The sequence below is a fragment of the Heptranchias perlo genome, chromosome 10 (genome assembly GCF_035084215.1).
Source record: "Heptranchias perlo isolate sHepPer1 chromosome 10, sHepPer1.hap1, whole genome shotgun sequence".
Classification (NCBI taxonomy): domain Eukaryota; kingdom Metazoa; phylum Chordata; class Chondrichthyes; order Hexanchiformes; family Hexanchidae; genus Heptranchias; species Heptranchias perlo.
Genome location: NC_090334.1, coordinates 26284798 through 26308175, shown reverse-complemented (window position 1 = coordinate 26308175; position 23378 = coordinate 26284798). Strand labels below are relative to the sequence as shown.

Sequence of the window (23378 nt, the reverse complement as noted above, 5' to 3'; positions counted from 1 at the left end):
GCTCTCATGAGCTTGTACTTTATACAGAACATGAAAGAACACATATAGCAGAAGTAATAATTAGATGATAATTGACTGCTAGCATTGATCACCCTGGAGTAACAAAGTTATAAATGAATTCCAAGGTCTTCCTCTGTGAGTGAAATTCGATCTGTATTCCTAAACTAGGAACTGAGTGTTACTTAAAATGCAAATTTCTACTTAAAATAACATTTCTGTTTTAAAAATTACTTTCACCTCTGATGTCTCTGTAAAATGATCTAACCAAGAAGTTGGGCAACTGACCTGCTTCTTGGCCTCTCCAATGTTCCTCTGTAACTAGTTGCTAATAGGCACTAAAGAGTTATATAGGTTGATTGTTCACAATTCTTATGCCCTCCCGCACGGAGAAATATGTCACTTCCCCTTAAAAGCTCAGGACAGTGGTCAAGGGGGGACCAAAGCTGCAAACCCGCTGTGCCTCTTTGTGATGCACTATCGACTTTAACTTTTATTTCTTATTGGATATGTATTGTATGAGGGAGGACCCGTGGCTCTGAATGTTGATATGCATTATAGAACTGCTGCTGCATGTATTAAATATGAAATAATAGATTGCCCAAGTGTGTTACAAGGCTCTGAACGACCAAGATCATGTCATAAAGTATGACAGTGAAGCACAAACAGTTTATTAAATTATCTTTGCAGAGGTTGTGTATGAGCCTTGTAACAAACTACCAGATGTCTGTTGGTTTATGTAGTTTATATATTATTATGAACTTTTATAAATTGCACTGAATGTGCCTGTGTTGCTAGGCTGTGCTTGCCCATTGTGACATGCTGTGCTGAATGTGAAAGGAGTAAGGACACAGATTATTTTTTTGTTGTTGGCATTTTTTTGGAAGATTTATTATGTTGTGATTTCATTTATCAAGTCTTACCATTACAGTGTAGTTCACCTTGTGCAGTGTATAGTAGTGTTTGGATTGTAGAATCATATACGATTATTTTTCTTGACTGTTCAAAGATAGAACATTGTGATACAAGTAAATAAGGTGAGACAAAGATTGTAACAAAAGCAAATACTTCAAGATAGCAGTAGGTTATCATTACAGAGATATTACAATTTATTTGTGCAGTGGGGCTTTTTGCTGATGATTGCACAGTGTTCAGCTCCGTTTGCAATTCCACAGATAATGAAGCAGTCCGTGCCCACATGCAGCAAGACCTGGACAACATCTAGGCTTGTGCTGATAAGTGGCAAGTAACATTTGCGCCACACAGGTACCAGACAATGGACATCTCCAAAAAGAGAGAGTCTAACCACCTCCCCTTGACATTCAGTGGCATTACTGTCACCAAATCTCCCACCATCAACATCCTAGGAGTCACCATTGACCAGAAACTCAACTAGATCAGTCACATAAATGCCATGGCTGCTACAGCAGGTCAGAGGCTGAGTTTTCTGCAGCGAGTGGCTCACTTCCTGACTCCCAATAGCTTCTTCACCACCTACAAGGCACAAGTCAGGAGTGTGATGCAATATTCTCCACTTTCCTGGATTGCACCATCCAAAACAAAGCAGTCCACTTGATTGGCACCTCATCCACTAATCTAAATGTCCACCCCCTCCACCACCGGCATACCGTGGCTGCAGTGTGATACAATGCAGCAAATGCCAAGGTTTCTTTGGAAACACCTCCCAAACCCACAACCTTTGCCACCTAGAAGGACAAGGGCAGCAGATGCATGGGAACACCATCCAGTTTCCCCTCCAAGTCAAAATCAAAATCCTGGAACTCCCTACTTAAAAGCATTGTGCAAGCATCTTCACCTGCAGCGGTTCAAGAAGGCACCCCACCACCACCTTGTCAGGGCAACTAGGGATGTGCAATAAATGCCAGCCTTGCCAGTGACACCCACATCCTGAGAATGAATTTATCAAAATACCTTGCAATGGATCAACATGGAACAGCATTGACAACATCCAGGGGCTGGACTGTCCTGCCTTACAAATTACAAGATAATGTGAACGTGGATAACTTGGGGGAAAAATAAGGGGAAAAGTACAAATATAGTTAAGTGGAACTATTAAGTTTAACTGGAAAGGTTAAAATAACTTATCTTGGTCAGGAAAGTGTCCTTGGCCCAACCATCTTCAGATAGCCTTCCTTCCATCATAATGTCAGCAGCGGGCCCGTTCATTGTTGATTCTACAGTATTCAACTTCATTCACAACTCCTCTGATAATGAAACATGTCCATGCCGTCCTACAGCAGGACCTGGATAACTTCCAGGTTTGGGCAGGTAGTGGCAGGTAACATTTGCATCATAAAAGTGCGAGGGAATGACCATCTCAAACAAGAAGAAGCCCAGCCATCTACCCCTGAATTTCAGCAGCACCACCATCTCTGTGTTCCTCACCATCAACATCTTGGGCATAACCATTGACTACAAGCTTAACTGGACCAACCATGTCAACACCATGGCTACAAGAGCAGGGCAGAAGCTGGGTACTTTGTGCTGAGTAGCTCACCTCCTGACCACTCGAAGCCTCTTCACTGTCTACAAGCCTCATGTCAGGAGTATGATAGAATAGTCACCACTTGCCTGGATGGGTGCTGCTGCATTAACACTCAAAAAGCTGAACACCACCCAAGACAGAGCAATTCTCTTGATGCCATTGGATTCAGTATCCAATCCTTCCACCACGGGCACATTGCAGCTCTAGTATGTATGAACTACATGAACTCACCAAGTTTACTTGTAACTTTCTCTTGCAACCTCTATCACTGAGAAGGACAAGAGCAACAAAGTCGTGGGAACACGATCACCTCCAAATTACACACACCATTCTGACTTGGACAGATATCACTGTTCCTTCGTCATCAGTAGTTAAGTATCATGCAATTCCCCACCTAATTCCATCATGGGAGCATCATCACCACTAGGTTTGCAGCAGTCCAAGGAGAAGGCCCACCATCCCCTTCTCAGGGCAGCTAGGGATAGGCAATGAATGCTGGCTGCATCACCCACATCCTGAGAACGAATAAGAAAAAATTGACATAAAAACTGGAAAAGTTCCTATAGTTTAATATAGTTTCACTGCAAGCAACTTACAGATTTACTGATCAGTAACAAAGCCTTGCATTTACATAGCATCCCCTCATGCTGAGGAACTTTCAGAGTGCTTTACAATAGGGAGAGGAGAATGCCAAGAAGAAAATTGGAAGATTGTATTTTGGGCTTTTAAAGGAAAGGAGAAAGATAACAAGGCTAAGAGTAATTTATTGGTGTAATACCAATGATTGAAACACTGACATGATTTTGAAGGTGAAAAATTATTACGTTATTGTCTTTTATCGTGACCTATCTGTAATACTGCTCTGTTTCATCAATTCTGTCAAATCAATTTGTTGCATTTTTAATTAAACTACACCTGTGCCATCTAATATGAGCATGCCTTGTAGGGTAACTTTTTCAAAATGCATTTGTTTATTAAAAGTACTGAGGAATATTTTTATTACTTTGGAACCCTTTAAGGAGTATCTAATCTGCTTAATGTGCAAAACTAAAACAAAGAGTGGAGAGAAAGTTTGTGATTGAAGTGTTTCCTCTAGTTTTTTTTAACGTGTCATGTGCTGTATTGGCTATTATCTACTTATCGTCGTTCCACCTTTCAAGTTAGAAGCTTTATCTAACGGTTTTATTGAGTCCAGCAGATACTAAATATGATTGTTCTTGTAGAACAATGTCTATAAAATTGTACTGTTTATAGTTTAAGCATTTGGTCTTAGATCTACTGGTCTGAAACAAACCTTTATATGTGCTTAGAAACCTGCTAGAACACCAGAAGAGGAGGAGGAAGTGTCTGACAAGAAACCCGATCCACTTCATCAGCTTATATTGCACTTCAGGCGTAGTGCCCTCACTGAAAGAAGGTATCTTTACATACAGTCAAATGTGATTATTCTTATGCTTTTGTACGAGTTGTTACTGCAAAATAAACATTACTGGGCACAGTTGCTGGTTAAGAAAAAACCTAAGAGAAGGACCCCAACAAGGGAAGCAAAAGGAGAGCATTTCCTTTTATTTTGGGAATATATTAAATATAGACACTGTTGGACTGTTATCCCTGCTTGTAATGGGATCAACACCTGCTGTTCTCCCAACTTCCTTGAGAAGTGCTCCATGACAGGTTGTGGGGTGTTCCTGGTTTATTCAGGGCAATTCCATTCCCTTGCCAGCATTTTGTTCTAGCCTGAGGGCTTGTCTGGAGACCCCTGGACCTAGAAAGCCTTTTGAATATACCGCAATGCCCAGATGGTAGTGATTTTTTTCAGGTATTGGAGCTGCTTTACGATATATGCAGGCTGTTCCAATAATCTGTGCCATCGGTGTAGTTCTTAAGGGAAGCAAAGATGTAAATATCCAGTCACCACAAGAGTAGAAACAACCTGAAAAAGGAGAGCTATTTACAATCTTGTATCAGCTATTCTTATTTCTGCTTATTTTATAAGATTGAGATGAAGGGAATGAGAACTTTGTATTGAAAGTGCTCCTTTTTTTAAGCCTTCACTAATGTTCCCAAGAGCTCATCCTGATCTAAAAGACTACGAGAAAACCATAGTTGATGATTGATCGTTTACAAACAGTCCCTCCAAATTTTAAACGTTGTCATCTTTATAAAATAGGATTGTTTTCATGAGGTATTTTGTGTAAACAAACTTAAAAAAAACTACAATTCTACAGAATTAAATGTTCTAAATCACCTTTTGCAGTGCAATTGAAGAGGACCCCTTATACCTTGCATATGCAGACATGATGGCAAAGGTAAGCTATTTGGAGAGTGGTGGAGAGGTAGAGCATAGTGTCATCAGCGTACATGTGGAAGGTGTTCCCAAGTCTTCGGCGAATAGCACCAAGAAGCAGCATGCAAATGACAAATATAAGGTTGCCACGGATAGATCCTAGGGGGAAACTCCAGATGTAGTGGGAAGAGGTGGGAAGGGAAGCCATTGCTGGCGATTCTCTGGCTACAATTAGATAAGTAAAAGCGGAACCAAGTGAGGGCTGTCAACAACAACTTGCATTTGAGTAGGGGGAGAGACCAATGTGTGATTTGGTGAAAAAAGCCACACTGCTATAGTATAGCCAGGCAGGGAGGTTTCAGTAAGGGGCAAGGTATCACCACCCATGAGCCAAGTTTTAGTCAAAGCCATGATGTCAATGCAGTCATCCACAATCAGGTCGTGGATGGCAAAGGCCTTGAATGCCAACGAACGGACAATCTGGAGGGAAGTGCAGAGAGGGGTGGTGATTATTGATCGGCTGGCAGAGTCCAGGGGGCAGTGACGGATGAGGTGAGCAGAACAGCAAGGAGGTTGGCGAGATTAGCTTCCAGTGGGTGCACTGGGTGGAAAGGTCATTGAGAGAGGAGGATGGGGTTGCTACTTGTAAGGTGGCAACAATGGGTACCTTGGTAGGCCCTTTGAAAAATGCCTAAAGAGGCACTGAGGATAGCTGTAGGGTTACCCAAGGGAGATTCAAGCCTGGGACAGCAGCAAGAGAGCAAGAAAGCAGAGGAATAGTGATGGGTTGGAGTAGGGATAGGGTGGGGGGGGAGCGGGGGCAAAGTACCAAGAGGTGAGAAATTAAAGGTGGTATGACTGGGTGACAGGAAGGCAAGGATAGGAAAAGAGGGACCAAGAAAGAAAAAAGGGAGATAGAAGTAATGGGCTTGGGTTTGGAGCAGCAGCAAAATGTTCACACGTTCTGCACATATCCCATTAGTGATGAAAACATTTCACTGGCAACAAATTTGACAATCTCCATACTTTTAAGGCCACTCTGCCTCCCTTGATGCCTAATCCTGCTTGACTTTTCGATCTTAGCCTCCTACTTCTACAGTGGCAGGAAGCTCTGAGGCAGATGACTGACTATTGCAACAGGAGCCTTGTGGTACTTCCCTGCCTGTGGATCATTTGCCCTTTTAGAAGAAATTAGAAAGATTGAAGTCACTCTGCATGTCATCATATGAAATGGGACCCAGGTTTTAGAAGGCATTCCTTAATGGAGGTGTGATGACACTTATTGCCAAAACTTTCTCCTTCAAAAAACTAAAAGCTGGGTTCTCTTTTGCCAGATTACATACATCTACTAGAGTTTATAAATTGTGGGCTCTGTGACCTGAAGAAGCATCAGCCTCTGACATTACAGCGAGCCACATTGTTAGAGGCACAAAATGGCTGCTTTGCCCTTTCAGCATCTGCAACAGTGTTGGATTTTTCTCCCCCCACTGCTCCCTCCCTCCTCTAGAGGCACATTGTCTATAGATGGTGCTAATAGTACCAGGAGTCTACCATGAATGCATAAACAAAAGTGCACTAAGGAAAATTGGACTGGTTCTAGGAAGAGTTACACCAACTCGTGGAAGTACAGTTTTGATACTATTTCAGCATTAAATCTCACACAGTAGAAAATCTAAGCTTAGACGTTTAGCAGTGTTAACATATGGAAGAGTACCTAGATAGAATGTTAATGTATATAATTCTGTGAATCGATATTCCTACTTCACTCTCATATTGCTGCACTATTGTGTTCAAAATTTAACCATGTCACTGTTCCTTTTTTAAAAAAAATTTTAGTGAGCGCCAAGTGGTCCAGTGCAGTAGAAGTCTGTGGGAATGGACTTCAAATTCAGATCAGTCTCCTCTCTCTGTTAGTTGTTAAATAAAGTGGGTTTGGGCGGCCTCAGACCAGTTCCTAGTCAACATGAGTCCATGGCACAAAAAGTGCAATAATTGAAGTTCAAATAGCAGTCTTGTTCAGAGGCCACAAGGATGATTAGTGTAAGACTCAGAAAATGTACACTGATTCAGTGTGGGTTGGTTCTCTTGTGAGGTTGGATTGTTGCGTAGAGCGAGTATTTTGTGACTCTTGTGCTCTTGAAGGTGAGAAATGCTGAGGCTGGTGAAAGGAACACTTCCTATTCTTTGCAAACTTTGTTTTAAGAAGATATTGCAATGCTTGACAGAATTGCTGTCAATTAGATTACAAAGAGGTGACTTAATCCTCATGCTTTCATCTTTGGCTCAATATTTAGAGCTGCCAAGTTGCTGAGGAAGAAGATGAAGAAAAAGAGAAAACCTTTGAAGTAAGTCAATAAAAGCACGGTTTCAAAAATTGAGCTTGTTTATTCTGAAAACATAAAATTATTTATAATAGCATTCCTTCCACCATGCTAAAAATGGACATAAAGTAAGTAATATTGCAATGATTTAGTAATAATTTGTATTAATTGTGTGCTGAGTAAGCTAATTGATCAGCCAATGAAATTCTGAATCTTTAAGGTAACTAAGGCACTTACTTGTGCTGTTACACCTGCTATATATACAAAACGCAGTCTGGGCAAATATTGAAGAGTGAAGAGACTGAAACCAGCTCGTCCCATAAGATATTACAAATGCTGGTTTTTGAGGTTAAAAAAAGTAGTTTAGCCCATCCATAACTGGAACAATACTCCCTGAATCTGCTGTTTTATGATCTTTTTCCATCTTTGAGGTGATTATGTCAGCAGCAGTCATCCCAGCTAGCTCCAAGTAATTCAAGGATCATAATGTATTTTCCATATGGACCAAAGTAATAAACCTGAAAAATTCCATCTGCAGATCCCAGTTGATTCCAGAACCTATATTTCAAGTGAAGTTAAGGTGCACTGGTCTTTACAGTTTCCAACTTAATCGTCACCTATTGGGGGTAAATTTTAACTTTTGCCAGTCGTGTAAATGGGGTGATAATGGGCAGTTTATCCACTATACATCTGTCCCGATTATCGTTTACATTGGGAAACAAAAATCGGGAGAGGTGTATAATGGGCAGCCAATCCAATATTGCTCCATTTACACTATCGCCAAAAATTAACATTCCCTCCCTTCACTAGTGTACAAATCAGGTCTGAAGAGCATCACATACACTGTTGCCCCACACTGCTGTAGTCAAAATGGGACAGGGTTGTAATAGAAGACAGAGATCTGCTAATTCTGTTTACATTTTATTGGTCACAGTAAGAGTGACAGTGCAGAATTGTTTATGAAGGAATGATCTTTTAAGTAGCAGATAATACTTGCATTTTACTTCGAGTGGTATAAGTAAAATTATTCTTGTAATGTTTCTCTTTTATTGGGGATTATTATAAAGTGTGTTATAAAATGTCCCATTTACACAATGCATTTCAATTCTGCAAACTTGAAATGCAAGCTGCATAGTTCCTAGGAACACTACATTAAAACTGTTCTTTGCATTTTGTGTTCCACTAGGAAAAGGAAATGGAGAAACAGATGACACTTTACCAACAAGCAAGGCTTCACCAGCGTGCAGCAGCTGAGATGGTTTTACAAATGATCAGTGCAAGCAGAGGTACTGTGTAGCCATTGTAATATTGCGCTGGGCTAGATTATCTGCCCATTGGCTATAAATGTGCAGCAAGTGTAGTCCAATTATGTTCCATATTGCTGATTTTGCTAAAAATGGTCAGCAGTTCAGAATATGAACTGCACTTTGATTGCATTCTGTAGTTGAAGTGCAAGGAGTAGATGAGTGCTACTTTATACAACATTGTTATGTTAGTTTTGCTACTTGACCTTATTTTGGCCTTGACCTTCATACTAATATTATTTTGACTATTTAACAGGTGTATTGGGCCACATGGTGACTGCAACCTTGAAGCTTGGTATTGCCATTCTGAATGGTGGTAACCCTGATGTCCAGCGGGTAAAGCACTCCTTGTGTGGATTTGCTATTAAAACATCTGCATCAGCTATACTTCACTAATACAGTAGTTCATTTACAATACTTCTGTACTTTCAAATGTACTGTTTTCTTAAAATTTTCTGCACAGAAGGTGATTATTTTTAAGATGGTCTTGAACTGTAAGACATATATCTTAATATAGAGAAAATTAGCTGTGAAATTGGTTTTAAACAATCATTGTAATGAAGGGAAACTACTAATTCCATTTACTGAGCATATTCCACGGATATTAACAAAAATGATTATTTGTTCAATTGCTAATATTTATGTAGAAATTTAAAAACCTGCAAACACAGAAATAACACAGCTTCTATTCTTTAGATAATGTTGAACTATTTGAAGAAGAAGAAAGAAAGTGGTTTCTTCAGAAGTCTGTCCGGTCTAATGCGTTTCTGCAGGTAAAAGAACAAAGTTAACAATACCCCAATATCATTGTGCCAAGCTTTTAAGCTTCTGCCTAATGGTATTTCAATCATGTAAAGCCATGCTTATTCACACATTTCACAGGTCTTTGTTGCTCAAACTAAAGATAAGATGGCACCTGGCTGGCTTTAAACATTTCTTTTATTCATTCTTGGCATGTGGGCATCGCTGCAAAGGCTGGCAATTATTGCCCATCCCTAGTTACCCAAAGAAGATGGTGGTGGGCCTTCTTGAACCACTGTAGCGTTTTGATACAACACAAGCGGCCTGCTAGGCCACTTAGGAGGGCAGTTAAGAGTCAACCACGTTGGCGTGGGACTGGAGACACAGAGGCCAGACTGGATAAGGACAGCAGGTTTTGTTCCCTAAAGGACATGTGTGAACAAGTTGGGATTTTACAACAATCCGAAAGCTTCGTGGTTACTTTTACTGATGCTGTTTTTTTTTTATTTTCAGATTTTTTAAACTGAATTCAAATTCTCAAACTGATGAGATTTGAACTCTCATTCTCTGGATTAATAATCCAATGATATAATCACTACATTACTGTACCCCACATGATAGCTTCATAACTGATGTAAGACTCAAATCCATACATTCCTGGTTCCAAGCACCTTTACCTTAACTGACTAACTTCACAACAAAGCAAGCAGCCCATCCCTATAGAATCTACAAGGGAGGCTTCCTTCCCAGTAACGAGTCTTGTCCCTTCAAAACATTACTAGGACTACACTCCAGACAAAGTTAAAAGTAGATTTTGTTTGCAGTAAACATGTCATAGCAGCCTAAACACTTGTCTTTCTGCAAGATCCATTAAAAAAATATAGGGGGTAAGTTTCCTTGGGGCCTCTCCTGCTTCACTGGTGGAAGTTTGATGGAAGCCCCGTTACGGGGACGGAGCAGAAGTCACTAGGAAATTCACCCCCATAGACATAGTGTACAGGACAGAGTTCTGATCTGACAGAGAAATCACATCACACAGCCTCTTGAAACATCTGAAGCATTTATATTATTTTCAATCTAGATTACACCAATTAGATCACCACAATTATCATGTTCCTAGGTAAGAAAGTGGTAAACTTTAAATAAAAATTGATGCACTACAACTTTATATTTCTTTAGAATTCAAATATAATCATACTTCACAAATTATATTACCTGTTTTGCATATCTGTGCTGTGATTCTCAAGTTATTCTACTTTAAGTTACAATGGGTCCTTACCAATTTGGGTACGGTAGTGGTTATGTTACTGGACCAATAATCCATAGGCCCGGACTATTAATCCAGAGAATATGAGTTCAAATCCCACCAGTTTGAGAATTTGAATTCAATTTTTTTTAAAAGCCTGGAAATTTAAAGAAAAGCTGGTGTCAGTAAAAGTGACCATGAAGCTGTTGGATTGTTGTAAAAACCCAACTGGTTCATTAATGTCCTTTAGGGAAGGAAACCTGACAATCCTTGCCTGGCCTATATGTGTACCAAACTGGCTGACACTTAGCTGCCCTCTGAAGTGGCTACTCAGTTGCAGCAGTTCAAGAAGGCAGCCCAGTTCCTTCTCAGGGCAAGTAACGATAGACAATAAATGCCAGAATTGCCAGTGATGCACATAACCTGAGAACAAATAATAAAAAATTTCAAGCCAGCCAGGTGCCATCTAATCTTTGGTTTGAGCATAAAAGACCTGTGAAACATGAGTTCAAGTAGCCCCAGGAGATGTCCTACAGAGTGCTATAGGGCAACGGGATTGGTTGACGTTTCTGTACTAAATCAGTGATAAGAGTTATAATTCTTTTTGGTGTGGTTTAATGTTGTCTTTAATATGATGAGAAATTGAATGTCACTGTAGGAGCAGTCTAATCTGATTCCACAATCTATCAATTGTGAGAATGGCAAGTTTTGTACTTGTTTTAATTCTTTTCTTTATCAAATTTCAGTGTTCTTGACTTGAATGCGTTTGAAAGACAAAACAAAGCTGAAAGTTTGGGAATGGTGACTGAAGATGGAACACGTAAGAACTGCGTCTTTTATCTTTTATTCAGAACAATAACAGATAGTTTTATCTTGCAGAAATACACAATTGTTAACACATTTCCTAGAAATTGTTGCTCTGTAATTGTACCTTTATTATTTTATAATTATTATGTTCTCATTGTTGAGTTTAATTTGTAGTCTTACAAGTTCATCATATTTTTATGGTTAATATTTAAGTATTTTTTCTTTAAATGTTTTATTAATAAACCATTTACTCACATTTTTTTCTCCTCTCCCTTGAACCCTAAAACCATTGATCCACAGTCATTGTTCGTGAACATGGTAAATACATGGTTTGGATATTTATTTTTGAATGGCAAAACTGAAAAAATGTGGACTAGAAAAAATACCAACACATGGTTCTTGTTTTAAATATGGGCATAATCATTCTATAATGGGTCAACGGGATGTTAAAATACATTTTTTTCTGGTCCATTAAAACTGCTTATTGTGTGGCTTGCATTGAGGATAACATTTGAAAATGTTTGTATATTAGAATTCTTGGAATGGAATTTATTGATGTCTAGCAACGAAGAATGCACTTTAAAATAAGGTTGAATACAAAGACTTTTCTTTAAATATGTTTGGTTTCAATTTTAAATAATTTTGTATGCACTATGAAGCATTTTAGAGCTTTGTGTGTTTTTTTAAAAAAAATCAAAATTCAAAGTCTATATTTGCATTAACATTGCATTTGTATTTATTGTCATCTAAACAATTACTACATAAAACAAAATAAGTTAAGCCTGTGTGAGAATGTGCAAGAAACTCAATTGTGATACGAATTTATCTGCAAAAAATCTAAAATTAGCCTGATCACAAAATATTTCTGACATAAAACTAGTTTTGTACGATTAATGAAAGAAAGAATGAGAATAAAATTAATACACAGCCTTAAAATGATGTAATGTGGAATGATTTTATTTTACAATGTTCTGTGAAGTTGTTAACTTTCATGATTTATTAAACACTTTACAATTGGTTTCCATAGTGGCATGCCAAGTGCTAGGATGTAGGGAGTGTTTATTTCACTATAAGACTATAATATTTCTTAACCTTCTCAGGTGACAAGGTATTGCAGAATGATGAATTTACTCAGGATTTGTTTCGGTTTTTGCAACTGCTATGTGAGGGACATAACAACGGTGAGTTCAGTTCAGTTATCTGTTGACGTACAACACAACGACCTCAATGACACAAGTGAGAAAGATTAAAGAAGAAAAGACACATATTTCATTTCCATTGTATTTTTATTTAGGTGAATAAGATTTTCAGACTCGGTACAGTCTGCAGACTTATCAGTAACACTCAACAAGTTATCAATACATCACTGAGAACAGAATGATATCAGAAAATGAAATGTTCTTGATATCTGTTACAGTTTGAGTAATAACGTGTATATGTCCAATGACACTATGGAATGAAGTGACTTATCGTGCACTACAAAAATGTACTGAGGTTCTGCACTACAGTGTGGTGCGATCTAGTTTCCCCCGCTGTGAAACATCTCTTTCTGGAGACACTGAATGGGGGTATGTTCTGGATCTCTGGCTGTTCACAGTATTCATTAGTGACTTGAACGAGAGTATTTCTTACTGTATTATAAAATCTACTAATGATAGCACACCTTGTGGCTAGGTGACAAATGAGAGAAAAGACTAATTAAGCAGACTGCTAAGGAATTGCCAATGGATTTTAATGTATATAATAAAAGTAAGGCTGACTCCCCTAATGACTTAAGCAGTTTAACCAGTAAGCAGCTGAACCATACTGATTAGGAAGATCCCAGGTTTACTCTAAATTAATTGACATCAGCCAAGTTGGCAGTATAGGTGCTACAATTGGTCTTGGTGCCGCAATTGGGTCTTGGTACCCTTAGGAAGGAAAAAAAATCATCCAAGGTTCCTGGTCCTGATCCCTATTCATGGACCTGCAGATATTTCTCTCATGCTTTGCACTTCTGAAAGTGAGTGTATACCCTCTGAGGACAGGATCATGTTATGCCTCACATGGCTGGGTAGCCTGCAAACACTGTCTGTCAAGGCATACGCATGAATAATAGCCACTTGGGCAAAATACCAGCAGGCATCCAATTCCAGCAAAGAATAAATGCCTTCATCAGAGAAAGGGAGAGGAGCATATTTAAAATGAGGGATAAATGGTAGGTAATGCATATTGGAAACAACAAATATGTACACGATGAAAAGTGTTTATTGCCAAAGGCAGAGAAACAGAAGATTTGGGTGTGGTTATTAATCATTGACTGAAAGTTGCTAATCAATGTGAAACTATTATCAACAAAGTTACTCAAATGTTAGGATCCATTTTGTGAGCATTTAACTAAGTTATAAGAAGTTACTCTAGTCTTATGGATCACTAGCCAAGCTGTGTCGGGAATGTTACTTGGAATTTTAGAAACTGCACATTCAAAAGGATATTGGTTTATTAGAGATAGTCGGAAGAGGGACAAGGATCATCCTGAGATGAAGAATTCACAGTTCTAAAGAAAGACTCACAGGACTGAACTTATTTTCATTAGAGAAAAAAAAAGATTGAAGGGCACAAGATGCAAGTCTGTAAAATGCTGTGAAGCATAAATGCTTTAGCTGCAAGCAGGTCATTTGACCTTGACTGTGAGCACAGACTTAAAAGATACAGGTTTAAAATTAACAAGCCTCAAGCAAGGCTAAATCTTAGAAGATTTTCCTCCACGGAGTAGTAAATCTGTGGAACAGACTCCCAGTAATTACCTAATACTGCATTGATTAATTCCTTAAAAAAGAAGCTGTATAAATAGTTGGAAATTGGATTGGAGGTTATGAGGATAAGTAAAGATTGAGATAATTAAAACCACAGGAGACAGAGGTTCCTGGCTGGTGTCAGTGGAAGAATGATGTTGTCTATGCAGAGCAGGACGGCAAGGTTTAATACTGAAGAAGTGGGATGGATGAATATTCAATTTTGTTTGATTGCCTTTGGGGAACAGAATTATATATGCAGTACTTCCAAATGCAAAAGAAAAAAAACTGCATCAAAGACCACTCCCATAAATGAACCCTTTCTCCCTTTGAACCAAAGAGTGACTTTATGCAGGCATCATCAGCTAATGTAGTAAGCCCAGGGGGTGAAAAAACCCACTGTTACCGTATTTATACTACTGGATATGACAGGAGCCCTAGCCTTTGGAAAGTGATAGCCTAAGCATCAATCTGATAAGAGCGTTTATTCTATCAACTACAGGACAGCCTCATTAAAAATAACAGATAAGCAGTGGGAAGAGACAATGCAGTAGATTACACAACTTTACAGAACATTAACTACACTACCTCAAAGCAAAAATAACAAACAGCACAACCCTATGTTAATTCTTTCAGTAATACTGGACCTGGATCATTGTCTGTTACATAACTTATATGTAGGGTTTCTTCAGACCCATAAATTCTGAAGCCTCTACCTCAATGACCTTAACTGTTGTAAGGCTGTCCAAGGTATACTTTCCATCACCTTTTGAGGTTCAATCAGGAACATAGGAAATCAACTATGTATCTTGTAGAGCCAAATAAAACGCCAATCTCGCATAGAATTAAAGACATAGTGAATGTTTGCAAATCTAGGGACTAATCCCTGGAGTGTCAGCAAATCCCATTGACCATTCCAAGAATAAAGCAAGCAGTTATCAGGAAATGGTACTGGTGAGATCAACCCAAATAAGCTTTGCAAATAACACTTTAAAGCAAATAGTCTCATCCAATCTCTGAGAGTGTATGCACAGAGATAATTGAAATGTGCAGGTCTCACAGGATTGTGTTTTTTTAAGTGAATCTGATTTTAACCCCCAAAATGCAGCACAGGAAAAGACAGAACAAAAATAGACCATTGATAAAATACTTAATTTTGTCATATTGGGGTATACAGGAATATCCCATGCCAAATGCTTTCCCATGAAGAAAATTTGATAACTCACTTGTGGACATATCCCTAATATTCTAGTGAAGGGCATGTTGAACCTTTTTGTGTAACTCAGTCCTTAGTAACCGTCATGTTCTTGTACTTTGCTGCTGAGTTTGCTTCAAAATTTAAATTGAACACAAATTCTCTTACTTTCTATACAATTTTTCACAGCACAATTGTGCAGTCCAATATTTTAAATACTTTTCTTTTAAATTGTAGGTTTCCAGAATTACTTGAGAACTCAAATAGGAAACACGACAACAGTGAACATCATTATCAGCACTGTTGACTATCTGCTGCGCCTTCAGGTAATCTCAAAACATGCAATAAAGTTTTGTGAAATTCAGAACAAGATTGTTAATATTTATGAACTATTTGTAACTACTAGGGAAGACTAACTTCTTGAAATTTAATTTATATCTCTTTACTTTCTTTCTACAACTAGTGTACAAACAAATTTCAAACTGGAGATTTCTAGGATAATCTGAATCCTAGATGTTTTTATCATTATTTATTTGTGTTCCTTCATTTGTTTTTGCAACTGATGACATGCTAGTTTATTATATGAGCTATTAGACTTTGCATATAAATACCATACAGTTAACCCTGTTTATAACACACTGATTAATACAGGCTCTAATTATAATCATTCCAAGTTTTAATGTGGTCGGAGATGGCCATTATAGACAGGTGGGGTGCTAAATTGGGCCATGTAGCTCCTGTTGTTTCAACGCTACACGGCCTCTCCGACATCCAAGATGGCGTCTTGGATGTGCACGCACGTTTCCAGCATGACGTGCACCAGAAGCTATCTTGATATAGGAGTTAGTGCAGGCACAGATAACGAACACTGGAATCATGTAAAGTAGGGAGAAAATGGCTTCAATCAGTGTGCAACACTGATTTAAAGTGATAGACACCAGTTTGGGACTTAACGTTCAACTCAATGCATAGTCTTAACCCCGACCATCTGAACGTGTCTTAGAATGCCTGGAGGACCCCCCACCGGTGCTATTTAAAGGGACCATGCAGGATTTACAGGTTAGTGGCTGGATTATTGCTTCTGGCTGCCGAGACATTTGTAAATGTTTTTGGAGGTCTCCTACACTTTTTTTTTTATTCGTTCACGGGATGTGGGCATCGCAGGCGAGGCCAGCATTTATTGCCCATCCCTAATTGCCCTCGAGAAGGTGGTGGTGAGCCGCCTTCTTGAACCGCTGCAGTCCGTATGGTGATGGTTCTCCCACAGTGCTGTTAGGAAGGGAGTTCCAGGATTTTGACCCAGCGACAATGAAGGAACGGTGATATATTTCCAAGTCGGGATGGTGTGTGACTTGGAGGGGAACGTGCAGGTGGTGGTGTTCCCATGTGCCTGCTGCTCTTGTCCTTCTAGGTGGTAGAGGTCGCGGGTTTGGGAGGTGCTGTCGAAGAAGCCTTGGCGAGTTGCTGCAGTGCATCCTGTGGATGGTACACACTGCAGCCACAGTGCGCCGGTGGTAAAGGGAGTGAATGTTTAGTGTGGTGGATGGGGTGCCAATCAAGCGGGCTGCTTTATCTTGGATGGTGTCGAGCTTCTTGAGTGTTGTTGGAGCTGCACTCATCCAAGCAAGTGGAGAGTATTCCATCACACTCCTGACTTGTGCCTTGTAGATGGTGGAAAGGCTTTGGGGAGTCAGGAGGTGAGTCACTCGCCGCAGAATACCCAGCCTCTGACCTGCTCTCGTAGCCACAGTATTTATATGGCTGGTCCAGTTAAGTTTCTGGTCAATGGTGACCCCCAGGATGTTGATGGTGGGGGATTCGGTGATGGTAATGCCGTTGAATGTCAGGGGGAGGTGGTTAGACTCTCTCTTGTTGGAGATGGTCATTGCCTGGCACTTATCTGGCGCGAATGTTACTTGCCACTTATGAGCCCAAGCCTGGATGTTGTCCAGGTCTTGCTGCATGCGGGCTCGGACTGCTTCATTATTTGAGGGGTTGCGAATGGAACTGAACACTGTGCAGTCATCAGCGAACATCCCCATTTCTGACCTTATGATGGAGGGAAGGTCATTGATGAAGCAGATGAAGATGGTTGGGCCTAGGACACTGCCCTGAGGAACTCCTGCAGCAATGTCTTGGGGCTGAGATGATTGGCCTCCAACAACCACAACCATCTTCCTTTGTGCTAGGTATGACTCCAGCCACTGGAGAGTTTTCCCCCTGATTCCCATTGACTTCAATTTTACTAGGGCTCCTTGGTGCCACACTCGGTCAAATGCTGCCTTGATGTCAAGGGCAGTCACTCTCACCTCACCTCTGGAATTCAGCTCTTTTGTCCATGTTTGGACCAACACTGTAATGAGGTCTGGAGCCGAGTGGTCCTGGCGGAACCCAAACTGAGCTTCGGTGAGCAGGTTATTGGTGAGTAAGTGCCGCTTGATAGCACTGTCGATGACACCTTCCATCACTTTGCTGATGATTGAGAGTAGACTGATGGGGCGGTAATTGGCCGGATTGGATTTGTCCTGCTTTTTGTGGACAGGACATACCTGGGCAATTTTCCACATTGTCGGGTAGATGCCAGTGTTGTAGCTGTACTGGAACAGCTTGGCTAGAGGCGCAGCTAGTTCTGGAGCACAAGTCTTCAGCACTACAGCTGGGATGTTGTCGGGGCCCATAGCCTTTGCTGTATCCAGTGCACTCAGCCGTTTCTTGATATCACGTGGAGTGAATCGAATTGGCCGAAGACTGGCTTCTGTGATGGTGGGGATATCGGGAGGAGGCCGAGATGGATCATCCACTCGGCACTTCTGGCTGAAGATGGTTGCAAACCCTTCAGCCTTGTCTTTTGCACTCACGTGCTGGACTCCGCCATCATTGAGGATGGGGATGTTTGCAGAGCCTCCTCCTCCCGTTAGTTGTTTAATTGTCCACCATCATTCACGACTGGATGTGGCAGGACTGCAGAGCTTTGATCTGATCCGTTGGTTGTGGAATCGCTTAGCTCTGTCTATAGCATGTTGCTTCCACTGTTTAGCATGCATGTAGTCCTGAGTTGTAGTTTCACCAGGTTGGCACCTCATTTTTAGGTACGCCTGGTGCTGCTCCTGGCATGCTCTTCTACACTCCTCATTGAACCAGGGTTGATCCCCTGGCTTGTTGGTAATGGTAGAGTGAGGAATATGCCGGGCCATGAGGTTACAAATTGTGGTGGAATACAATTCTGCTGCTGCTGATGGCCCACAGCGCCTCATGGATGCCCAGTTTTGAGCTGCTAGATCTGTTCTGAATCTATCCCATTTAGCACAGTGGTAGTGCCACACAACACGTTGGATGGTGTCCTCAGTGCGAAGACGGGACTTCATCTCCACGAGGACTGTGCGGTGGTCACTCCTACCAATACTGTCATGGACAGATGCATTTGCGACAGGTAGATTGGTGAGGACGAGGTCAAGTAAGTTTTTCCCTCGTGTTGGTTCACTCACCACCTGCCGCAGGCCCAGTCTAGCAGCTATGTCCTTCAGGACTCGGCCAGCTCAGTCAGTAGTGGTGCTACCGAGCCACTCTTGGTGATGGACATTGAAGTCCCCCACCCAGAGTACATTTTGTGCCCTTGCTACCCTCAGTGCTTCCTCCAAGTGGTGCTCAACATGGAGGAGGACTGATTCATCAGCTGAGGGAGGACAGTAGGTGGTAATCAGCAGGAGGTTTCCTTGCCCATGTTTGACCTGATGCCATGAGATTTCATGGGGTCCAGAGTCAATGTTGAGGACTTGAATACTAGGACGCGGGGACATAGCCTAACATTTAGAGCCAGGACATGCAGGAGTGAAGTTAGAAAATGCTTCTACAAGCAAAGGGTGGGAGACAGTTGGAATGCTCTTCCACAGATGGCAGTTGATGCTAGCTCACTTGTGAAAGTTAAATCTGAGATTGATAGATTTCTGTGAACCAAGGGTATTAAGGGATATGGGGCTAAGGCGGGTATATGGAGTTCGGTCACAGGTCCACCATGATCTCATTGAATGGTGGTTTAATAGCTGCCAGTGCGTGTAGGTGGCTTGAAACAGTGGTAATGTGTAAGGGTGAGAGGAGGCATCTGGTTGTAAGAGTTGAGTACTGGTGGAAAGAGTTTATTGGTATGTGGGTGATGGGGGTGTAGTGCATGGTGCAGTTGGTAAGAGACGCCACTTGACTGTTGACCTCACCCTCTTGACCACTCATGTCAAAGCATTGAACTTCTTCCTGCACCGCATCCATGTTCATGATGCTGTGCGCCTGGCATTGACTTCGTCCCCCGCTGCCTCCCACTGCCTTTTGGATATATGTCTGGAGGACCTCTTACCCCCCCCCCCCCCCCACTGTGGATATATGATGTCCCTCCTTCTGTCCGCCTCTTACACCAAGGTCTCTAGTGCATCAGCAGAGAACCTTGGTGCATGCACTCTCGCAGGCCTGGTACCAACTCAGATCAGCACATTGGTGAGGTCTGGCGTGCAAATTGGAGGATGTGGGATTTAGTAGTGCACAACCTTTATTCAATGTTTTAACATAACTCATCAGTGTGTAAACATAGAGATGGGACCTACATCTGTGTTTTACGTGTGCAATATCTGATCTCTGTTCGGACTCCGTGCAGACAGTAGACTGTTATTTTCAGCAAATAGGTACCAGCTACCTTTAAGAGATTTCTAAGAAACATCCTTTAAGAAATTGAGCACCCTCTGGTGGTGGAAAGTGCAAGTTGCATTGATTCCACGTGCAAGGCTCGGAATGGAAGACTGATTGCAGGTGAGACCTCTGGTCGGCTGAAACTTGCGTCCTGCCTGCGCAGGGGCCATTGGGCGTGGGTTAATAGCACATCACGTTACCTGTGCCCAAAAACAGCCCCTATCCAATTTTTCACCCGTGGTCTTCACCGTTTTTGCATTAAAGGCCACCTCCCACTTCACACAATACAGTATTGCGGGTCTCTGTCTTAAGGGATGTGAAGAACTATTCAAAAATAGAGTCTAGTAGAAAAATGTAGAACCCATTTGAATTGTTTCTGGTATCATCAGTAGTTCTTTGTACAGCATTACAGTCCTAAATCGGCTACATGATTACTATTATTTTTTTCTATTCAAATGTTTTCCTACTCCCAAGACTTGGACATCTTTGCACCCATTCTTGTGATTGCTCTGTGTTTGGACTTTCTCATGAAATGAGAAGTTGGATTTTTTGGAATCTGTCTACTTGTACTGTTGATGCTCCACAAAAATGTGAAAAAAGTTTTAGGACCGCAAGCCTGGTGTTAAAAGTGAAAATCATCGGTTTTATTTACTGTTTTTGTGTATTACCTGAAACAACATGAATTAGAAAAGAAGTGTACCATTTTTTTTTTAAAGTGCTGAACAAACATAGCAGTGGCCAGGTATTTTTTTATTTCACAGAACGTCCCTGAACACATATGCTTTCTTTTACCGGAATACACACCCTCAGCAGATGAAAGTCTTTGTAGCTCTTTTTAAGTGGGCAATGAAATCAAAATCTCCACAACAACACAGGACCTAAATGGTTGCCGCAAAGTGAGATAACTTTATTTTGCAATAAAGAAACGGTTCACTTGAATGTTTTGAGAGGAGACCTACGAAATTTTCAGGGTAAAATTCTGTTAATGTAATTTTATACGTATTGGAATTTTTTGGCAGCAGAACTTAGAGGAATGCACAGAATGCTGAGTATATTAACACTACTAAATAAATGGATGCAGAAGTGTTATATATATTCATTTGTAATCCATAGACAAGATTAATGTAACTTGTAACTCGTCTCTCATTAAATTCCAGGAGTCGATCAGTGATTTCTATTGGTATTATTCAGGAAAAGATGTCATGGATGGACAAGGCCAGCGCAACTTCTCAAAAGCTTTAGCTGTAGCCAAACAAATCTTCAACTCACTTACTGAGTATATCCAGGTAACACTGCAGCTTCCTTACATGTCTCCTATAAAAAATGCAGTTCCATTATGTATCAGACCAATTCCATACTTTATACTGAAGGATTGTGGAATACCTTAACTTTTGATATGTTACACCTAATTAGAACAATCACAAGCATGTTCAGTTGGACAAAAAAAGATTCCATGGCACTATTTAAAGTAAAGCAGGGTGTCCTTCCTCAATGAACACCAAGAAAAACAGATGATCTGGTCATTCATTCGTTTGATGTTGTAGGTCCTTACTGTGTGCAAGCTCATTATAGCATTTGTCTACGTAAACACTTCAAAAATAATCTGTTGATTGGGAAGCGTTTTTGGATATCCTGAAGACATGATGTTCCTTTTTTTCTTCTTTCTTTATCATAGTGTCATGGTAGGTACAGCACAGGAAACCAATCGGCCCATCATGCGTTTGCTGGCTCTTTGAAAGAGCTATCCAATTAGTCCCATTCCCCTGCTCATTCCTCATAGCCCTGTAAATTTTTTCCCTTCAAGTATTTATCCAATTCCCTTTTGAAAGTTACTATTGAATCTGCTTCCACCACCCTTTCAGGCAGTCCATTCCAGACCATTACAACTCGCTGCGTAAAAAAATGTTTCCTCATGTCGCCTCTGGCTCTTTTGTTGATCAACTTGAATCTGTGTCCTCTGGTCACCGACCCTACTACCACTGGAAATGGTTTCTCCTTATTTATCAAAACCAATCATGATTTTGAACACCTCTATCAAATCTCCACTTAACCTTCTCTGCTCGAAGGAGAACCCCAGCTTCTCCAGTCTCTCCATGTAACTGAAGTCCCTCATCTCTGGTACCATTCTAGTAAATCTCTTCTGCACCCTCTGTAAGGCCTTGACATCATTCCTAAAGTGTGGTACCCAGAATTGGACACAATACTTCAGCTGAGGCCTAACCAGTGTTTTATAAAGGTTTGGTATAGCTTCCTTGCTTTTGTGTTCTATGTCTCTATTAATAAATCCCAGGATCCCATATGCTTTTTTAACAGCCTTCTCAACTTGTCCTGCTACCTTCAAAGATTTGTGTACATACACCCCCAGGTCTCTCTGTTTCTGCATCCCCTTTAAAATTGTACCATTTAGTTTATATTGCCTCTCCTCACTCTTCCTACCAAAATGCATCACTTCACACTCCTATGCGTTAAATTTCATCTGCCATGTGTCTGCCCATTTCACCAGTCTGTCTAAGTCCTCCTGAAGTCTGTTACTATCCTCCACATTATTTACTACATTTCCAAGTTTCATTCATCTGCAAATTTTGAAATTATACCCAAGTCCTGGTCATTAATATATATCAAAAAGAGCAGTGGTCCTAATACTGACTACTGAATATATCCCTCCAGTCTGAAAAACAACTGTTCACCACTACTCTCTGCTTGCTGTCCAACTTTGTATCCACACTGCCACTGTCCCTTTAATCCCATGGGCTTTAATTTTGTGAACAAGTCTATTCTGTAGGACTTTATCAAATGCCTTTTGAAAATCCATATACACAACATCAACCGCCAACCGCACTACCCTCATGAACCCTCTTCGTTACTTCATCAATTCAAACATAAGAGTTTAATCTTAATATATTCTTTCTTCAGAAACCAAAACTCAGATGTGTGTTAGGTGTGAGGGTGTGCATTTTGGTAACAAAATAACAGCAGTGATTATACTCTGAATGGAAGTAGGTCCTGTATTGTGGAAGAGCAGAGGCATTTGGTTGGACAGGACATTAAATGTTGATGAGGCTGTAACAATAAAAGCTAATGGAATTCTAGGTTTCATCACACGAGGTATAGAATATAAAAAGCAAGAGGTAATGATGAGCCTATGTAAAATCTGAACAAGATCTCAGTTAGAGTATGGCATGCAGTATTGTGCTCTACACTATAGGCAGAATATTGAAGTATTAGAAAAGATACAGATTCACTACGGTGCTATCTGATATGAGGCAATATAAATACAAAGATAAATTTGAAAAATTGGCCTTTTCTCATTAGAAAATTGCAGATTACAGGAAGATGGGATTGGTTTAAAATTAGGAAAGTTTGGGACAGGATAGGTAAATGCAGACTGTTTCCAGTAGTTGAGGGTCAAGAACAAGAGGCAATAGATACAAGATTAAATGTATGAGATTTAGAACAGAGGACAGGAGAAACGTCTTTACACAGTGACCAGATAATACTGATTCCTTCAAATACAAATTAGATCGATTTC

At 40.5% G+C, this 23378-nt stretch overlaps 1 protein-coding gene across 1 annotated transcript in view; it reads left to right on the top strand.

Moving 5' to 3' along the window:
- ryr3 (ryanodine receptor 3) overlaps positions 1-23378 on the top strand; it is a 399971-nt gene that overhangs the window by 322567 nt on the left and 54026 nt on the right. The window contains exons 75-85 of the mRNA XM_067991361.1: positions 3814-3920; positions 4761-4812; positions 7085-7135; positions 8298-8397; positions 8672-8751; positions 9112-9188; positions 11149-11222; positions 11510-11527; positions 12310-12390; positions 15416-15504; positions 21007-21135. Of these exons, the coding sequence (XP_067847462.1) occupies positions 3814-3920; positions 4761-4812; positions 7085-7135; positions 8298-8397; positions 8672-8751; positions 9112-9188; positions 11149-11222; positions 11510-11527; positions 12310-12390; positions 15416-15504; positions 21007-21135 (858 nt within the window). The remainder of the gene's footprint in view (positions 1-3813; positions 3921-4760; positions 4813-7084; positions 7136-8297; positions 8398-8671; positions 8752-9111; positions 9189-11148; positions 11223-11509; positions 11528-12309; positions 12391-15415; positions 15505-21006; positions 21136-23378) is intronic.